Source organism: Pygoscelis adeliae, unplaced genomic scaffold (genome assembly GCF_000699105.1).
Source record: "Pygoscelis adeliae isolate BGI_AS28 unplaced genomic scaffold, ASM69910v1 Scaffold42, whole genome shotgun sequence".
Lineage (NCBI taxonomy): Eukaryota > Metazoa > Chordata > Aves > Sphenisciformes > Spheniscidae > Pygoscelis > Pygoscelis adeliae.
In genome coordinates, this window is record NW_008824283.1 from 10,183,814 (window position 1) to 10,205,396 (window position 21,583).

The 21,583-nt window shown below is 41.5% G+C and overlaps 1 protein-coding gene across 1 annotated transcript in view; it reads right to left on the reverse strand.

Annotated features, from left to right (window-relative positions):
• MTCL1 (microtubule crosslinking factor 1) overlaps positions 1-12,003 on the reverse strand; it is a 101,289-nt gene extending 89,286 nt beyond the window's left edge. The window contains 2 exon segments of the mRNA XM_009318538.1: positions 10,104-10,262; positions 11,783-12,003. Of these exon segments, the coding sequence (XP_009316813.1) occupies positions 10,104-10,262; positions 11,783-11,980 (357 nt within the window). The 5' untranslated portion in view covers positions 11,981-12,003.
• Between the last annotated feature and the right edge of the window lie 9,580 nt (positions 12,004-21,583).

Consider the following 21,583-nt stretch of genomic DNA (forward strand, 5'->3'; position numbering starts at 1 on the left):
TAAACTAAAGGGGGGGAGATTGAGACTAGATATAAGAATTTTTTTACGCTGAGGGTGGTGAAGCACTGGAACAAGTTGCCCAGGGAGGTGGTGGATGCCCCATCCCTGGAAACATTCCAGGTCAGGTTGGACGGGGCTCTGAGCAACCTGATCTAGTTGACGATGTCCCTGCCCACAGCAGGGAGGTTGGACTAGATGACCTTTAAAGGTCCCTTCCAGCCCAAACTATTCTATGATTCTATGAAGGACCAGAGTCTTGAAAACTGAAAGGGGAGATGAACAAACAATCCTCAATTATTTTTGATAGAAAAATATATTATATATGATGAAAAACATTGAAGAGAAAAGCAACTTAAAGGCTTTCAGATTTAAATCTGGCTTAGAACTGTTTATCATGTCATTTAATTACTTTATTCCCTCCTTCATCACTTCAAAATCTGCCGTTTTGACACCACTGAACTCAGGGACGGGAATTCATCCTGAACTCTGCACACAGCGACGGTGAGGAGAGCTGCCTTCACCAATCTCCGCACAAGACCCAGTTTCTCTTGGCACAGCTGACTGCAGCAAAAGCACGCTGAAAAGATTGGACTGTAACTATTTTGGAGTGATCCCTGAGAAAGAGGCCTTAAATAGACCAATACGTACATCTGGCAATCTCAGATGGATCATTGTGCTCTTTCTGCCCACATAGACATTATGTTGACGTCCCTAAATATCAACACAATTTACCCACCCCAGCTCCAGCTACTATCACTGGAGCAAGACCTCAAATTTTCATATTTGGGTAAGAATATCTTGCAATGCTTATATTCATTTGGGCTCGAGCTTTCATCTTGCAACAAAATATACAGTAAAAAGAAAAGGAAACACAGAAATCAGAGGTACTGTATGCATTAGGGGCAGATGTGTCATTTTTCTAGATTGAATGAACCACCATTACAGGTACTAAAAGAAGCTTCAGGCTTTCTCACATCAAGGCATAAACCCAAACCCAAATCAAGAGAAGGCTTCGCCATACCTCCTCCCACAGAACAGAAACTGTCTCCTTCCCAGGCATTTCTCAGCAGGCTGAGTGTAGGAACGGGGTGAAAAAACATGCCAGCCTTGCAGTGAGCTCCCTGGCGATATAACTGCTGGCAAAACTCATGGGGATCTGTGGGGATAACTCCCATGGGGATGAGAAAGGGGCTGAAATACTGCACATGCCACTGCTTTGGCACAAATTGGGTTTGCAAAAAGAGCAAGATGGGTGAAAGTATCCTCATCTGTGGCACAAAGGAAACAGGTTATTTACAGAAAACAGCAAAATGTGCTGATTAGAGGTTGCTTGAAGAGTCCCAGCTGCTCAATTCCACCTCTTTGCCACTTAAACCCTTTTCCCGACCTACTTGCACTGACCGACTCCATTTTTCCATTCCAGGGGAATGGAGAACAACTTGACGGATCCAGGCAATGCGTGACGCACTGCCAAGCTGGGCTGCCTGACAGACAGCATGGCTTTGGGTGGCAGAGTCAGGCTTACCAGCAGAGTGCCAGGTGTAGGGGAGGGGGGAAGCCCAGTGGTGCCAGGGGTAGGGAAGGGGGAAAGCCCAGTGCCATAGCATGTGGCAAGGCAAAACTTGCCAAGACGGTCAGATCTTTCCCCTCATTCATCCTCTGACAGCTTGAGTAGTGATACGTTAATAATTCATAAGTTATCTGTGCAATAAGTTATGTTCTCCTTTTAAAAATAGAGCTAGAGAAGCAAGTGTAAATAATTAATATGAAAAGAGAAATAATCAATTAACCCTTTCAAAGAAGGACAGAAATCAATAGCTCTGACTTTTTTTCACCTGCCTAAGCATTTCCGGACAGTGCCGTCCCTGTGGCTGCCAATACTCCGATGCGACACATATTCCTACATGCAGCATCACCACAACAAAAACCACAGGCAATCTGGAAAATTCAGTAAGAAACTACACATCTCACAAAGCTCCTCTTCTCACCCTGACAGACTGTCTCTTCCTCTTTTCCATCCCGCTACCCAGAGCTCCAGATGCTGGGATGAAATTACCGGCGATGTGAGATGAAAACAGTTGGCGCCTGCTCACTGTGAGCCAGCCAAAGTGCGGCAGGAAAGCTGCACCTTGCAGGAGCAGTGGCACCGAGTTTGCTGGCGATGCCAGCTTGCACCGAGTGCCAAACGAAGGGTGCTTTTTTACAGGTTTATATACCTTTTCTCCTTCAGCTGGAGCTCCCTGATATGCTCAAGGCCAGATTCACTTAGGGTCTGTGCTGGCTCCTCCGAGCCCTGGGAGGAAAGCAGGGAAGGCAGGGCGTGAGACATCTCTGAAACTGCGATGCCCTGGGTACCCATCTCCACCCCAAACACTGTATGACACTTCCCACGTGAACAGTTGCCAGACAGTGGCTGATCTGAATTTCACCAGAGAGCGCAAAGACGAGGGATATTCCTAATTAACTTCAGTGTATGCTCAGCTGTGGATATTCCAGCTTTAAATCCCAGCTTCTGCTCACAGAACAACAGCATGCTGTGAAAATTTGATTGCTCTGGAACAAAGTCTTGCCCACACCTTGGTAAAGACAGCAAAGGGTACTGTCTTGATCAAGGAGTTATGCCCCAATTGAAATGTGATTTAGAATATGGAGAGCATGCCCTAATTTTTCTCCCCAGAACAGCACTTGAAGGATTTGCTACGAATTTTTCTCAAGGACTTGCTGAGGAAGACCTTTAATTATGTTGTGAATAGATTAAGGGAAGGAATGAAAAATAAGCCCATATTTTTCCCATTAAAGTTTTATATAGATGTCACAGAGGCTACAGTTTATTTGCACTGTCACTGCTGAAGCCCATGTGACAGAGAGCAGGATTATTTTTGGTAACTGCGTGGAGGATGGGGAGACCAATACACAATTTGAGCTTTGTGGAGGTTATCTCCATGCCAGTCTCTGCTATTGAAAGAGTAGCAATCTTTTAGTTACTGAAAGACTTCTGCTATATAGTAAGAAAAATACACGACAAATGGGACATAGAGGAATTTCAGTTACTATACAAAGAAGGTTTCCTTATAACTAACTGGTACCTGGACAATCATGCAGCTATGGTAGGTCATTGTTCCCGCTGTAAATGCCATCACTTAAATGTAATTTCTCCATATGCAAAGGCCAGCTGAGGTCCACCAACATATTTGGGAGCGAGGCCATGAAGAGGGTGAATTAGGGGAAGCCCATGTCTGGGATGAGAGGCTCTGCTCAGGCTGAGTAACAGAAGAGCAGAGGTTTTTGCATGATGCAAAACTCTGGATTTGATCAGCAGAGTCACTATTATTTTCTCTTAAAACCCCTCACTTCAAACATTGTAATAGGATTTGGAAGCAGTGTCAGATGATTGCTGGCAAGCGTGGACAAATAGCAAATACCTAGAAAATAAAGACTAGCTGGAGCTAGGTGGCAATTTATTTGGTAAATCATAAATTCAGATGCAGATACCATTTGGGGCGGGGCGAGGAGGGCATTTATAAGCATAAGAGACTGGCACAAAACATTTTGAAAATTTAGGGGGGGGGTTGTTTAAATCTATTTTTAAAATTTCTAAAAAGAAATATGGACAGTGCATTAGAAGATGTATAATATAATTCCTTGGAAAAAAGAATAATTATGTTACTGAGTTTGCTTTGTAACTGCTATACATTTTGAGTCGAGCCAGACCCATTCCCACTCCTTCCCTCCACCCTGTTTGTTGGCACCAACACTGAGCAGACCATTTCACTACCTGTACAGTTCCTGAAATGCCATAATGAGTATAAATCATTCACTGTGGTTTAGGTACCAATTCATTATCACAGCGAAAAAAAGATACTGAAGACAACATGGTGCTGTGGTAAACTTTCATGCAGTTAATGGGTTTGGTTATGATTATTGCACAAGACTTCATTACTTATAACTGTCATAAGTAGTAACTTCTAAGCAGGTTTACTGAGTCAACATGGTGATCTTGCTTAGCCCTTTTAATGTTATTTAATCTATAGCTTACAAGTCTTCTCTTTGCCCTGCAAATTCCCATCATTTAAACTCATTCATAACTAAGAAAATTCATATATTACAAAAATCAAAGATTTTTCATAGAATAGCCCTACTTCACCCCAGTGAGTAAATTTCATTTGAGAAATGACCGAAGAACATTATGTGCTACCTTAATAAACATGTATGAAGTCCTAACTAATGAAAATATTGGCAGTATTTTCTACAAACAAGTGTGTTTTCACCAAGAATAATTTCTTCACCATTTGTGTATTACTTTGCACCATATCTATGTATTTATATCAGAGAGGAAAGAGGGAAAAGTGATTTCAGATTGGAATAATCATGCTTTACACACATGCTGCATGTATTATGCCCTACTTAGAAGGTTCAAGGTAATGAAAATCAGACTGTCATGCTCAGCTCTAAGAAGTAGCCTCAAGATGTCATTTTGCTATATTATGTTTATAGAGCTAAATTCTTCTATCAGCAAAATGCTTTCTACCTCTAGTGATGTTAAACAGAGTAGTGCACATGCACTTTGGAGCAAAATTTGTCTCTACGCCTGAAAGATATTTCATCTTGTATATTTCTATAATTTTTATAAGCATTTGAATGCAGCTTTTCACTCTGTTAAAAGGAACAGATATTTTAACAGAAAAATTACTTTGACTGTTAAAAGCAGCAGTTCTTGAACTGTGCCTTAAAAATCAGGTGCTCCAGGGGAGGAGAAGAGGGTAAGCTCAGGCATGACAGCATCCCCATTAGCAAGTAAGCCTTGGATGAAAGAGCCTTGAGAGAAGCCACTGCCCTAAAAAGCCCACAGATAACCTGGGAAAGCCCATTTACAGTATGTACTGGTTTTCATCTCAGTGTGTGTCCTAGAGAGATGTGTTGGAGACATTACTAACGGCCAGTGGACTTGCACTTCTCTCCTCTCATGTGGAAATGAATGGAAACAGTATTTCTTGCCTTCCCATTTTGCCCCTGCCTTTGTAAAAACACCAGTGAACATGAGCTGCAGCCATGGTCCTCCATCAACTGGAAGTGATTTCCCGAGTGAACGTGCCCAAATAACAGCACTCGTGCTGTTAGTTATTTGACTAACGGTCCCAACAACCTGGAGGGCTCGAAGCACAAATGATTTCAACTGAAGTTAGGAGCTGGCCAAGAAAACCTCAGTGTCACGGGGGAGGTCGCTGCTACGCCAGAGGTCCTTGCAAGAGAGAAAGCAACACCTCCGGTGGCTCCCCCTCCAGTCCTTCTGCTTTCAGCAGCAATAAAGAGAGACTGTCACCTGCTCAGTACGGCCATCCCACAAGCAATAAATGCCCCTTTCTTCCCAGTTACACAATTCTCATTCATTTCAGGCTAAACCATTTCATAGCACTCACGTCAAACCTTTCAGCAGCTGCTACCCCCGTCCCTAATCCTCCCCTCTCTTTGTCCAGTCCGGCAGGGCTACCCTTCTCCAGCAGCGTCAGCGCTGCCACGACCATGCCTCTTTCTCTTCCCTGGCTCACGCCAAACCCAGACAAAGAACGTGAGAAAATACACATTTAGCAGCTGCGAACAAGCGACCGACTCATTCTCCCCATGGGGAACAGGAGCAGGTCCTGTGCCATCTCAGCGCGTTTCTACAATAAGTAGCAAAAATGGTTTATTCTTCCCCAGGTATGGAGTTTTTTGAGAGAGGATTACTCTGAGAGGTATTACTTGCAGGGGAATTAATGATCACTACATAAAGGCACCCAACACTTGCCAAGCATGATTTCATAGTTGTTTGAACTTACGGTAAAGATAGATTATCTAGTTGTGAAATATCTTTGCTGAGAAAATACAAGGAAGACGTTCCCTAAATATGCCCTGGTGGCTCCAAGGAAATGAGGTTTGGGATGGGTTAGATGTTGAGTGGAAGATATTCAGATCGCAAAGAAAATCCATTTGCTGTTGTCAAGCCTTTGAGAAAAGAGCTGGTTTGTAGATGCTCAGGAGAGAATTGGTAAGGGTTTTGCATTGGTGCAAAGTAAGGAAACTTTGGAAAGAGTTTTCTGAACGCTTACTGGTTGACCAAGTTAAATTCTTAATACACATCAGTATTTCTCATGAGCTGAATTAGGACATTAGGAAGTGGAAAATGACAGTTGCAGGGATGTTGCTGAGGTAATCTGTTAGTGATGGAGTCATTTTTTTCTCTCCTGGCAGCCTATTGACTCAAATGGCCATATTAATAATCTAGACAACAAGAGAAAAAAGCAAGCAAGCCTTGGCAGCGATATGTGTACTTATCAAATCTGTGAGGGTACACTGCCTTTGCTTCTGAAGTTATAAGGAAAAAGCAGCTTTGGTAAGTCACAGAAAATCCTAGCAAATTCCTAGAAGGGACAGTTCTTAGAGACATCTCAGTTTTGCAAGGATATGCTACAAAGAAGTGTTCACAGCGGTAGGAAAACTCTGAAGCTCTGATGGAGAATGCCACAAAAAAGACATCAGAGGGAGGCCCAAAACCAGCTAAAAAGTTCACAGTAAAAAAAAAGAAAAAAGAGAAGAGTTGAAAAAGGGAAACTGAAAAAGTAGGTGAATGTAATCGTGGAAAAAAATTCAATGAACCACGGTGCTGCAGCAGTTAGAGAGCACTGAAGCAGAAAAACTTGGTACAGAGAGTGAAGTTAAAAAATATTCAGAGAGAAAACATTCTTACCCGGTAAAATAAATAGCTTCAAAAGAATCAGTGGAAGTATTTCAGGCAAGAGTAGCAGAGTGATGAATGTACACAGTGATAAACAAACAAAATCTGAAAAAAAATTAGGAAGCATTATGGGAAAGGAAAGCACCATATTATCTTTTGGCTAAGAGGACTGAAAAAAAGGAAGTAGAGTGGCATGATTAAGCAAAGTGAATGCCACGGAGCTGATGAAGACATTCAGAGAAGAATGGTGTCTAACTGGAATACATCAGAACTCAATAAAATACACAAGTATTGGTTAAAAATCCTTACTGATCCATATCTTAGCTCAAAATACATCTATTGGAAGTGCTGAAAAGGCTGGAGGGATGGAGCACGCTTATGGAAAAAGAAAAAAAAAAAGGATATCCTAAAAACCTGTAAGTGACTCACTGATGATCTCAGAGCTCCTTATTGAAACAATCAGTGAAAACCAGTATATTTTGATGATGGGGAGTACCTGGCAGATACCAGAACAAAACAAGAGTCTAGATGTGGTTTTGATAGATTATGCAAAAGCTTCTGAAAGCATGTCATGAAATGGGAATCCAGAAGCATCTGGGACTGGGGAGGGAAGTGCATTAGCTATGACACAGCGGTAGAAGAGGAGATAAGAGCACTGTGAAGGACATGGCAGGTGACTTCTTGTCACCCTTCCTCTTTGTTGTAACTTTGCTTCTATTATTTGCAAAGCTGAGACACACTGAGAAATGTTATCTAGTGACTAAAGAGGAAAGCCTCTCTCATATCTACTTAATACAACAACTTGAAATTACCTGGTCAGGAGGAGGCAAAAATGAATTTCCCAGTTAAAACTGCAAGGCTTTTTTAAAGGAAATAAGAATTTTATTTAGACAGAGTAAGCCTGTATATATTTCACACCAAAAAATATCCTGTTGAAAGTATCACAGGAGATTGAAACAGGTGTTGGGGTGAAAGAATCCATAACAGCACTAAACAACGCAAATGTTAGGAATTCTTCAAAAGACTATGATAAAAACGAAGGTGGCTTTAAAGAAAGAGTGCTTTCAGAGATGTGTACAGTTCCTAAAGATATTTCAGCATGCAAAATGTATTAAAGGTAATCAACATGCCACCCACTGCAGCGAGAAACTGGACCCGAGGGAATTATACGGCAGGACAAACCAGAAGTTAGCACTGAATTAAGCAATAAACATGAACGCGGATGTGAGAAAACCTTTTTGTGGATCAGAGGATGATAGAGGAAAAGGGCTGAGAATAGTCAAGGATATTACAGAAAATGAGCATATGGTGACAGTGAGCTATATCAGAGAGTGAATACTGTCTAACTGGGTCTCGGGCAATGCTCCAGGGCTGGATAGGAAAGACGGTCCTCCTAAGTGTCAGCCTTTAGATAGACGACATGTATAGTTAGGGTGGATTGGGAAGAAGCTACATGGCCTTTGGGTCGCTTTTCTCCTGATATATAAAGCACTAGTTTTCCCACTGGCATGTCTACAATACATTCCTTTAGAGCTTTGTACGCATTAAATGTTCCTGAAGAGGCATTGCTTCTGGTAGTTATTTGAACACATCTTGAGGCAAGATTTTTTTTTTTTTTCCAGCAATGTCAACAACATTGCAAACACATACTTATCTGGCACACATATCACTGTGTTTCTCCAACTTTTGGCTCATCTGTCCTTGTGTGACCTGCTGAGGACCCAAACTTCTGTCTTCTCACCTACTGTGACCTTATGAAATTCTGACTCCCAGAGAAACCACCACTTATGCTATGAAAAACCAGACTCTCTCTACTACTACTACCACCTCTTACGCTACATCTTATGCCCTGCTCTGCCTCCAGATCACCATAAAAGCATCCCATCATTCTGCCTGCCATCTCCCCTTTTCCCTAGCTCTCCTCCAGCCTTTGCCTCTTATGGGGCAAAGTCTGCTTCCAAAGTAAGGGTACGTTCACTGCAATGCAGCAGAGAGGTAGTTGAGTTAGTTGGGCTTCCCTGCCCTGCTAGGCTGCAGCAATCTAAGAAGCAGGGTAAATTCAGCCTGGTTAGAGCTAGCTTGAGACTCTAGTACTGCTGGACCAGTTTCTTTCCCACTGCTCACCCACAATTTAGTTTCTCAAACTGCTTAATCCCAAAGACCATCAAGCAGTATGTAGTGGACCTGCGTGTTAATCAACAACAAGCAATACATTCAGTACTGTGGATGACACAGTATTTTTGTATGGAATATAGACTGCAGACCCTGTAACATGGTATCATGTCCATTAAGCACAGCATTCACAAATAACATTGAGAAAGAAGAATAGCTAATACATCATGCAGACTTCATCTTTTGCGTCAGGCTCCTAAGTAATCTAAGCAACACTGATGTTTACACCGGCTGATGATCTGTTCTGTTAGGTACAAAATGCTCCAAAACTCTTGCACTGGACTCCTCATAACCCAAACACACAGAGAAATTAAATAGGGGTTGTCCTTATAAAACTGAGTCAGGCTTTGTGCCAGTTGACTCGCAAGCATTGTTTGAAAGATTAGAATAACACATAATTGCACCAGCTCTCTAAATCTGACCAGGGCTCAGAAGATAAATGCCTTACCCCATTATGTTTAAATGATCTATCTCAATCTGGTTTAAAACAGAGCAGAGGTTGTGAGCTGCCAATCTGCTGTACTGCTAAGAGAACAGAAATACCGCTACAGACCAGGATGTGGGCTCCAGCAAAGAGCCACGCTTAGTATTTGGCTTTCCTTTACTGTCCCCTGCTCCTCAGCTCACTCGCTTCCAAGGATCGCCACTTCACCCAGTATGACTATGTGTCAGCTCCAATTGAAATGATCCCTTTTCTCAACAGACAGCATTTCTGTGCCTGAAGTGCAATGTTATTTATACATTACAGACCACATTCTTGCTGCCTAGCTCATGCTAGTGGCTCCCACTGTCACCACTGAAGAGCACCAGCCAAAGCGGCGGCTTGCCTATCCAAAGTATCCTCTCAGAGACGAGTCACGCACACTTCATTTGACTCTCAAATAGGTGGAAGTCCCAGGCTGCGTAAAGGAGAGTCAAAGCTAGCTGGACTCAAATCAAAGATAGTTTTGCTCCACTAGGAAGAGAGGCTTTGAGGAGGCAGTTTAAAATGGGACAGAAGCCCCGGACAAAAGCCCCCGCATCACTCCTCTACCTCTCTACAGTTTCTAAATTACCAACACACTGGGACATACAACAAAGGCGAGGAGATCTTTTGGGCAATTGTACAAGCAAGATCAGTAGGCATTTCATGTAAGAGTTAGTCTAAGATACTTGCGTGCCAAATTTCCCATCTAACCCAGCAACACCACTCTGCATGGCTTTCCTGACTATTGCTTACCTCTTTTAACTTGTCCAGCTCATTTTGCAGTGTCTGCTTGGATACTTCCACCTCAATAATTTGCTGCCGAAGGATTTCATTTTCATCTTCGGCTTTAACACGTTTCTCCTCCACGCTCTCCAGCTCATGGTGCAGTCTGACAGAAACATCTTTGGCTACCTGGTCAGAAAAGCACAAATGCATGAAGAGGATCCGTGAGGAGCAACAGCTACAGTACATCTCCTACGGTAGGAAGCATATTACAACCCTAGACAGCCGAGAGATTTTTAATTTCATTATGAGACTGTTGATGAAAGACTCCAAGCCTTCCAAGTACCAAAATGAATATTCATTTCTAATAAAGAAATCCAAGATGAAAATATATTTGATTACCCACCTCCAGCTCCCTCTCCACATTATGCTAAGGCAATGCCATGAACAGCAGGAGGGAACAAGCAGATACCAAACCCTCACATCAAAGTCGCAGCATATCACGTCGATAAAACAAAAGATGAGGAATTGTGCTGTAAAGCTGACAGGTCATCCATCAAAGCCGCATCCATGCAGTAGTCTCATCCACCCAAATTTGCTGCTCTAGCAGCAATCACAACTAGGCAAGAGTGATACGAAAGCACAGAAATATATGCTAGCTTAGGTTTTCTGAGTCCAGCCTAACAAGAATAAATATTTACTCCAAAAACATTTGGAAAGGTGATTCATCATGCAAAATGATGAATTACTGAATAACAACAAGTCAGCAAAAACAAAGCAAACAGACTAAAAAAACTCAGTATCTCTTTCACTCGAATCTATGTACAACATTTTTACTGAGTAAGGTATCATTTCTATTATGATAAGGTTATCATTTGTTTTCTATCATAAAAGAGAAAATTAGGTCTGACATTTTGAAAAGTTTGATGATTTGATATGTCACTCTCATTTCCACTGCTGGGAACCAATCATTCCAGTTTCAGAAGGTTTTATGTTTTGCATTTTTAAGTACAAAATGCTTAATAATTCTAGTGGTAAGCAGTCCCTCTCTATAGAAGATATTTTCAAAACAGCTACAAGATAGCAATATTAAGACAGACAAGTAAAGCTAGATAAGCTATCATGCCTATACAAAGCTTAGCCTTGATGGAAACATTTCTGAAAAATATAAAAACTGTTTCAGTATGAACATAATTTTTACAGGAATTTGTGTTTTTATGGGAATAGCATTTTGATTCTCTATCTGCCTTGCTAAAATATTGTAACAGTCTGTTCCTGTTATGAGTAACTCATTAGGCACTAAGAAATGCAACTTTGACTAGTTTTTTTTCAGTTATTTGGCATAAGCAAGAAGAGAAAAGGAAGGAAACAGCATGAATTGGGAAAAGCATATCAGGTTTTGTTTATACAGTTTTACAAAGCTAAGGTTTTCAGTAAAACCAGTAAAACAAAACCCTTTAAATCTTTCAAATGCACAAATGTAACTTGACTGCATTTCTTTCATTTTGAATCTAAGCACATGTTTTTTTGCTCACTAACACATCTTTTTATGATGATAAGCTGCATATTTGTTCTCCACCGCAGAACAAGGAAATTGGTCCTGACGTTTGGAGAACTACTGCCTGTTTCATGTGTCATCTTCCCTTCCATTGCAGGGAGCCAAATCCCGGTCTGCTCTCTTTCGCTCTGAATATGAATCTCTCACCCACCTTTAAATCTTGCTCCAGGCTCCTAATGAGCTCTCCATCCACATGGCCTGTTTGTGCAACTTTCAAGCTTTTCTGTTCCGCTTTCCTGAGACGATATTGCAGAATGCGGCAATTCTTGTTTGCCCGGTCCAGCTCTCGCCGGAGCTCCTGCAGCTGGTAAACATCTTCCTCTAAATAGCTGTCACGCATTTCTTCCATTTCAGCCCGAAGTTCATCCAGCTCATCCTGTGAGAAGTCAAAACAGTGCTCCATCATACCTCTAAATCTCACCCGTGGGAGCAAAATAGGAAACATGCTCACTAGGATACCATATTAATGAAGTGATACAGATTGCAACATGCAGCTCCAGAAGTCATAGGAACAGAAGTTTTATCCCAACATTGACTAATTATGCTGAACTAAATTAATGAATACTTGTTATATTTCTTACAATTGTTTTAATAATTAAAAACAGACCAGATGCTTATCCATCTCCTGAAACTGGTAACACCTTCATTTTACCATCTCTAATTAAAATACAAAGTGCATAATACTTTGCCACTATCTGAACTGATTCCTTGCTTTATTTAGACTACAGTAAACCTACTTAACCAAGTACCTCAGCGTCTCTGTGTGATATGCCTTTTTAACCACCAGCACTTCCTAAAAATGAAATTGTCCCTTGAAAACTTTAATGAATCTTCACACCAAATACCGAACTGCTCCATATGAAAATGCTCTCCCATCTAAGCCTAGCACCGTGCACGTGCTTAATGACAGATGGGTTGGGTGCGAGAGAAAGTGGGTTTCTGTTGTGTGCACACACTTTCAATAACAGGACCACAGGGACAAAATAAAACCTGTGCCCGTGGGAATAACCTGGTCATTCTTTTCTGGGCATCATGAACTGTCCCAGTTCCACATTATACCATGAGCGGCACATGCTCTCTAAAGTCAGATTTAAAGATTTACGGCTGAACAGGATAAGCTCTATCATTCCCGCTTGTTTAATCGGTGCATGACTGAAGCTCCAGAGCTAAAACTCTTATAAAGGTCTTCCAAGCACAGGAGTAAAAGCCATTAAACTACTGCGTGAGAGGAAAACCATGACTCTACTAACTTTGAACAAAGTTGGGGGAAAAAATCAAGAAAAAGAGCCAGAAGGAGGATATTTGAAATGAATTATTAATTTTTAAATAATTTTCTTTAAAATTGCATTTGATATTATGAAGACCAAATTTTCTGTGGAAAACACAGCTTAAATAAGATTCAAGGAGAACTTGCACCGGTGCTAGCTGCACTGTTACCTCACTTCAGATCTGTAAATGACACTTGAAATACCAAGGATGCCTGGAGAATATTTCACACTTGTATCAGGTGGAGAAGACAATGCTATGGAGTTAGCTCCCTTGACAAAGCCCCCCCCAGGCTGGACCATCCCTGTCCAGTTCCTCCATGAACGTATCCTCCTACATCCTCCCCCTACACCCCCCCCTCTCAACCATTGCCCCTTCCCACGGCCTAACTGGATGGATGGTTGTCTTTTTCCCTGTATTCATCTTGTTCCACTGGAGCTTTAATAACAAATGAGGGACAGATCTTGTCTCTGAGCACAGTCCTGACCAAAGGAAGACGTGTCGAACTTCTTTAGCCTCGTTAGCATAGTTATGTTAGAATTATAGTGTTACTCCTACCAAAATCCCATCCACGTATAAAAACTCCAGTATTTATACAGCTATGTTTTAACTTCCGTTAGCTGAGCCAGCATAAGTCAAATTTTGGGTAAGCACAAGACTTGTTATTTCCAAAATGACCACTCTGGGCTCAGCAGCGAGGCTTTGCTCCACCAGTACAGCCCTCCCAGTTCTCCCTAGATGCTCAGAAAGGACAGACAGGTTTTCTCACAAGCCCACTATATCGCTATACGTTCTCAATGTATTCACATTTCTGCTGTAGGGACAGCCTGTCCTACAATCTCCCTGGGACGGCTGCAAGAGTAGGATATTTGTGTGGATGGAGAAACTCAAGGGTTACTCCACAGTGAGCTGGATCATGCTCGTGCCAAACACTGCCTGAAAAGGAATAGTGTGAGCACAGTAACAGAAGTTACCCTTGCAGCAATGACATCCTCAGAAGTTGCAAATACACTCATTAACCACAAACAGCAGACTGCGAGGAAGCAAACGAGCTCTGCAGACCAAACCCAGCAGGATTCTTTCAAAACGATTTATAGTCCAGGCCATATCTACTCCTCCTCAGGGTATACCCAAATACTCTGGACAGTTTACAGCCAACACACTGGTGAAGTTTTGGTAAATGAATGATATTTTTAAAAAGAAAAACATAGCATCATATGCTTGAGTGAATTGGGGAGACCTGTTTTTCTTTTTACACACTAATGTACACGCTTTTTCACTATGCTTCACATTTATAGACACTTTCAAGAGGTAAAGTAAAAGTTTACCCAGTAAAGATGGAGATGCAGAAGAAAATGTCAAGGTTTTAGAAACTGGTTAGAGAGTAGCAGTGGCTTTTGAACCTAAGAAAAGGAGTACACTTTTGCGTTACCAGTTTATTAACTAGGTATTTTGGTTAAGGTATTCATACCAAAAGTACAGTCTTTACCTGCCAGAGCTAATACAGCCCTCTGGGATGAACAGGACCAGAGTTATTGCTTAAGGGTCTCTGCAGACTCAGGAGCTGAATCTACCTCAACTAGATTTAAGTTCAATTAACTTTTTAATATCATCTTCAGAATGCTAACGTTAGATTAATAATTTGGTTGTAAATTGAGACTTTTGAAACACAAATCCACAATAAAGGAAAACATCTGTCATCACCAAATTAATGGGATCTGGTTTATAATCTGATGTTTATATTTAAGAGCTAAGCAATGGCTTTTGTGTGTTAAGTGGCTGGCAAAGAGCAATTATAATGTTATTGCTCATCTCTTAAACTTCCTTCTTATCTATATCAGGTTTTGGAATTAGTAAATCTGGTTGGTTTCTAAAGACAAATAGTCCACAATATTTGACTTCAAAGCATTTATTACAACCAAATTTGGAAAGTGAAACTGTCATGGTTTAACCCCAGCCAGCAACCAAGCACACAGAAACTCACATCATTTTAAACAACCCAATCCCTGAAACAGCCATCCAATTGAAACTGAATATTCCCAAATCCTCTCAGTGGGCATGGGAGTTCTCCCAGCCTTAAGAGGCACTCTGTCTCCATTGGAGTCTTGAATCTGCTGCCTTTCCTCCTACCGAAGAAGTTCCCCAAAGAGCTGCAAGCGTTGGCCTGTCTTTTACCTCCAGGAAAACTTAAGTTTTCTCAATCTCCCTTAACAGCACAACTCCGACTTTGTAAGTCTGTGATTTTTTTTTGTTATGCTTGCCTCTGGTTTTCATTATAAATACACAGTTTTCTTTTCTCTAGTGTAATTTTGCAGATAAACTAAAATTTAGGGTACAATCAAGAAAGCTGTACTTTAAAACCTCGCACAGTTCTCCTCTCAGATTTTTTTTTTTGACTGAATTGAACTTCTTTTCCACACTTAGTTTTTTTTCTACTCCCAAAACTTTCATATAGAAATCAGATTGTGTCCCGACCCCTTGTATTTAGGAATACAGCATCCTTTGGATGAGCTTTAAAACACAGCAACATACATGCAAATACAATGAGGGCACAAACAATTTTGACCGTATAAGGAGCAGAAACCTTGCCGTACAGGCTGCACGCCGCGCCAGCCCGCTTTCTGCTGTATTACTGCAGTGCCTGGGGCTAGGACCTATGAAGTCTGTCCAGCCCAGGGAGGAAAAACCCAAATGGAACAGACTAAATTTTTTTGAGTAGCAAGAGGAAGTCCTATTTTTATATATCAAAAATATATATACAGGAGCATGTCACCTCTGAAACGTCAAAATATAAGAAAACAGTATGTGGTTCAGATTTTGTATGACAGCACACAATCATGAATGCTGGGATAATCTTTTACTAGTTACAGTAAAGACAAGATCTTGCTCTCAATACAGGCCACAAAACCAGTGGCAAGGGTGTAGATGCTTCCAGTTCATAACAGCTTATTCTCCTTGGTAGGTACTTGTGATTCTGCCGTAGATGCTGAAACCTTGTGTTAGCATCTCCTAAGTCTGTTACGATTACACCTACAAAACTTAAGATTACACCTACAGCTTAAACTCCTCTTCTAAAGTGATGCGTGCACACAAAATGGAGGAAGCGAAGTTATAGACTCAGGGAAGTGGAAATTAAAACTGAAACTATGATGGTCCTATTTACTAAACTGGCAAACCTACCGCTTTGAAGGAAAGCATGTCAGTCATTAGTGAAATCAAAGGTAAATACAGCAAAGCCAGAACCTTAAAAATCCCAAACTCGGTAGTTCACAAAAAAGATGTTTTGGCTGCGAGGCAGTTGGAAATACTAGATAAACCCAATCCCTGACTTCATTAAAATGTATTGTTCTTATTACCATTATTATTGTGAGTGAGAATTAAAGCTCTTTCTCTCAGGAGGTATTGAGCTTCATACCATGAGCTTTAATATTGTAAAACTGAAGAAAAAGATCAGAATAGGCACTTAAAAGTAATTAAAACAAACAAGTAAGAAAGTGGCCATCCCTCTTTGTGCAACTAAAAAATGGAGAGCCTGCTCCCTTCCTTAAACAGGGACGACCTGTTCCAGCATCCCAAAGTGGCAATTGAAATTGGGAGGTTAAGTGCTGGTGGCATGAGAAGCTTCACTTAGCTGTATGTTCCTGTAGGGGATGAGAGCCTCCTCTTGATCCCTTTTAATTTAATGGTAATTATGTTATTACTTTCAGTAAGAACAGCACCAGGCAGAGAGTCCTGGAAGAAAGCACATTGTTTAGGAAAAAGCTAAACTGCTTCTCTTTCCAGATGTCACCCTGGTCACGAGAAAGAACAAATGGAAGTGTGGGAAAGAAAATAACTTGCTAACTGGCAGCTTTTTCCAAATTTGCAGTAGATATCCAAGTTGCTCCTGCTTCCGAGTCTAACTGCTTACGGTTTCAGGTACTTGGCCGAAATGACTTCCTAAAGGCCAGCTATTTGGGGTCTGATAGGGATGACTCATCTGAGATTCACGGGGTGGCTGTATGAACACAGGGCCACACTTAAATAGCTGCTCCATTTGCAGGATTCCCCTAGACTTCAGTGCAAAAGCAACAGAAATAGGATTCACTGTTTCCCTGTCAGTCTACCAAGCCAAGGTGAATTGGCTGAAAGGGGAAAGCCTGTGTGCAGTTTACATCGCTGTGTAGCCCAAATACATACTGATAGTGTCATTTCACATCTGTACTGTGCAAATTGAAGACTTGCCTGTCAGAAGAGAAGCCATTAATACCTTTCCTGATGTCATGCTTGTTTATTATTGATTTAATTTATAATGAAGTATAATTAAGGGCAAATTATAGGAATATGCCTTGTTTAGGATTCTTAAAAAAAAAAAACAACAGAGAGAGAGAAAAAGAGTCAGGCCATGAGCTATTACACTAAGTAACCCATACTCATGAGTCATTCCCACTGAAACGACCAGGAATACCTGTACAACTGATGGGCTGTGTCTACCCAGCCAGTCTGTCTGAGTTCTGTAATGAGGTTTGAAAGTAAATTTTCCAATCATCCCCACTGACTGCGTGCTCATTCAGCCCACAGAGCACGCAAGAACCAGATTCCTTCTGAAATAAAATAAACAGAGACGTACGCCCCAAGGGTGCACCAAATGTGCTCCATTACTCTTGAGTCCTCTGGACAACTGTAAACCACATGTACGATGGGGACGTTTTGTTCAAAGGGCCAGACTAAATACAGTCCGAAGTAAGACCCCTAAACTGCATATAAAGACAGAGGTAGGGGCATCAGCACCAGCTGCGTCTAAGTCAGCCTGCTGATCTACCCTCACTGAGCTGAATTACTGGCTAATATAGAAAAAGCTCTTAACTCAGAGTGTGAATAGAGACTAAAAACTGAAACCCAACCACGAGTCAAAAAAAAAGAAAAAAGGCATTTTGGACTAATTACTATTAGTCTATTGGACTAATTACTATTATTCCAAAATTAATAATTACTATTAGGGAGAAATTACATGCAGAAAATTGCATAAAAGATGTATAGGTACTGAATTCTTTACCATGCATTTACAGTTACGTATATTAGCAAACTGCAAGTCTTTAGGCTCCAGTGAATTAGAATGCATCAATGTCCAGAAGTTATATACTAACTTGGAAACATCTGCAAACTAGGAAGAAAAAAACATACAAAACCAATAAACTGTACACTAAGAAAATGCAAATGAAGGATGAAATTCAATTGTCTATGTAAAAAATGTAATTATTTATTAATTTAGCCAAAAGCCATATTTGTAGATTATGCCAGTACTATTTTCTAAATAGAAGGTTATTTAACATACATTAAATCAAATGAGGGGAGAGTGAAGAAGGGAGGAGGGGCTGAAATTACAGTGGGTAGCTGCTATTGTGCTGGCAAATCCAGAACTTCCAGAAAGTCCTTGATAAATCTAAGATTCATGAACTGTGATTTTACGTAATCTCTGTTTTCGTATTTTAAATATCTCAAACTGCCTGTATGTAGGAGATGCTGCTGCTCCTAAGGAATAAACACATCCCCCATACCACTTTACAGCAGAACTGCAGTAGGGATAAATATGCTCTAAAAGGCTTTGGTTAGGAAGAAAGCAACAACCATTATTTTTACCTCGTGCAAAATATATTAATGAATCTAAAGTCCCTGGGCCCCTGATATTATTGTTTAGCTCTCAAACCAAACTACTTTACAAGCCATGCTCTGGTCCAACATTGCTTGAAGCTTGTGCACAAAACAAGATGAGAACTGAAAAATCGTAGGACCGTGAGCGCCTGTTGACTTCAGGGCCGGTTTAAGTTTGCAGGATCCGAGAGCGAGAGCAGCGCCTGGCAGCTTTTCTGCTTCTTTCAAGCATTGGCCCCAGTATTGTTTCAACACGCTTCCTCGACTGGGGCAGTTGAAGCCATTTGAGCAGTCATCTGGCTGGTGCAACATTGATATCATCTCTTGAGGGCCACCAAGGGAAATATTGCCTGGTGCATCACACAGCTAATCCCCCCCAGGCAGCGCAGGGGTTGACGGGGACACAGCTGGGGCTAACAAAGCACATGGCCTCGCTATTCTTCCCCAAAGTGACATCTCCCCCCAACAGCTGACCGTCACTCTGGCCGAGCCTGGCCACGCGGGTGTTGTGCCCCAGGCAGGGTTATCGCCTCCGTTCTCTTCGGGACCGCCAGTGACCAGGTGGGAAAAGCAGTATGTCAAGCAGAGATGGGGGACGAGCTTTGTTTTGTTAACCCCGGTAACCCACACTAAATGGAAGAAAATTGGTCCCATCTCTTCGCATCACTTTTGCTCTGCGAAACCCTTTGACATACACAACTCCCTGCTGGTTAATAAAAGAAACGGTGGTATTACTCCTCATGAGTTCATCTCAGGCCTAGGGACTCAAAGATCTACAGTTTCAAGGGAGCTGAGAAATACAGTGTAACCTCATATGACACACATGTGATTTTAAACAAAAATTAACATCCTTTAGATGTATCAGGGTGGAATACAGGGCCTGGAGTAGCCCCTTATTCAATTTATATCCAGCATATGTCTCAGATAAAAATGAATATAGAAAGAATAAAGACAAAGCAAGATAAACAAGACCATTATCTAATAAATCCAAGATAGTTTAGAATATATTTTTGTGCTAGTTCACACTGTAGCAGCATTTCTGGCCTGTTGAACTTACACCAACACACGCACGAAGAGGAGGCCTGGTAAAGCGAAGCGGAGCAAGCACCGGTTTCATTTTAAGGGCTGTACAAAGTGCTATGCCTCACGTAGGAGGTTGCTTTCACATTGTGGCCATGAAGGATGTAAAGAGAAAAGGGGCATGTGGCACGACTAACATACCACTGCTGTTTCTGTCAGCACGTTTATTTAATTAAAACAGTCTGAATTAAACTTTGGCCGAGATACAGCAAGAACATTTTTAATTGCTAAAATTTGGGCCCTCTTCCTGAGGATCCCTCATCCTTTAGAGGGCTCTACACCACAAAGAGCTTCTTTCAAAGTTTCCCAAGGACTTGCATAGCGCATGACGCTTCTCCACGTGCTAGACACTTTAAAGCAATCCTGAAGAACAACCACTTGTGTGGGCAGTATTTTGCCAGTGCTAACAGGACTGGCTAGCAATAACTAAAACTTTACCTTCCACTAGCACTTACCAGTGACCTCCTGGCTCCACAGAAGTCCACGACATAACTTCTCTCTTACACATCAACAAATAAATGATACCTTTTAAATGCTGCTGTAGTATTACAGTCTTCCCCCCTAGGTAGCTGAAATCAGGTTACGCAAGAAATATATGAAACTGAAATCAATGATGAAATTTCACAGAGGTAGTAGAAGAGAGGCTTCCCAATGTAAACACTTCTCCTCAGCCATTTCACCTGCAGGCTTAACTTTACAGATAGTTGGCCATTGCTGGAGCCAGTCTCATCTAGGGTAAAATCACAGTCCCTGGAAACACATAAGGTGGTAACTTGATATCAGGTTGAGATCTGGCTCACAGTACATGAAGTCTGAGGTGTTTGCAGCACCAACAGTTTGCTGTGCAAAGGCTTCCATGGAGCATTCTGGGAGACTTTCTAGCACTTCTTGAGTAGAAATAAAAACAAACGATGGTGTTTTGTTCTTTCTGGTAGCCCTTTAATCTCCAGTAGTCTTGAGCACTAAGTCTATGTGTATATATATACACACTATGGTCTATAAGGTATGTTCCAGACACGTGAAAGATACGTGAAGGGCCTTCCTATGTGAATGATAAATTTCCCTGAAACAAGCTTTAAAATTATGTGCCCTTACTGTTGCACTCCAGCTGCAAGGAGGGATAAGGAGGAGTGAAAACTACAAAATTCGGCATATGGCCATGCTCAGGAAATTAGGAGTTTCTTCTGGGATTTATCTAATAATTTGTCTATTTACAGCTGACAGCTTCCCCGTTATCCCTTAGCCCCCTCCAGTTAAAGGAGAAACACAGCTCGCTCCAATACCAACCAAGAGAACTGCGTTGTAAAAACCGCGAGGAACAAACCCGCAAGTAAACAACTCAGGCAATGCTGTGGTTTTAATTTGCAGAAGGTTTTTATAGGTTTCCCTAGGAAAGGAAAATGAAGTTTGGGAATTCTCCTGGTAACTTTTGCACCACTGGGCTGTTTCCAACTATTTCAAGAGAGGAGCAGAACTGCTAAGACTTCAGGCACCCAGGTGGCCGAGGAGAGCAGACAGACCATGTAGTCATTCCCCTCAGAACAGGTGACAGCATGAGCTCGTGGCTTTCCAGACACCAGGACATGCCCACTGGAAGTCAACTGGGACACAGAGCCCCAAGAAACCAGTCTGCATTATCCTACTGGTCTCAGAAACACTTGTAGCCTGAAAACTCATAGTCCAAATCAAAGAAGGGTTGGGACACAATTGCTGTAGATGATGAAGACAACAAGGTGAAAGACCTGAAGACACTGTTGCACAGGGTGAAATGTTTGAAATGATGTAGAAAAAAGTTCTTTACCTAGGACTTGCCAATGTCAATCAGATCCCGTGATCAGAAAGTCCCTCAGGTGGGACGCCCTACCAGTGGTTGGTCCTAGACAATTCAGACGAAGTCTTTTTTATCAGTTTCTCATAGTTAAAAATTACTTTCAGTATGAAACAAGAGGCTTAACACATTCTTCATAATGGGTTA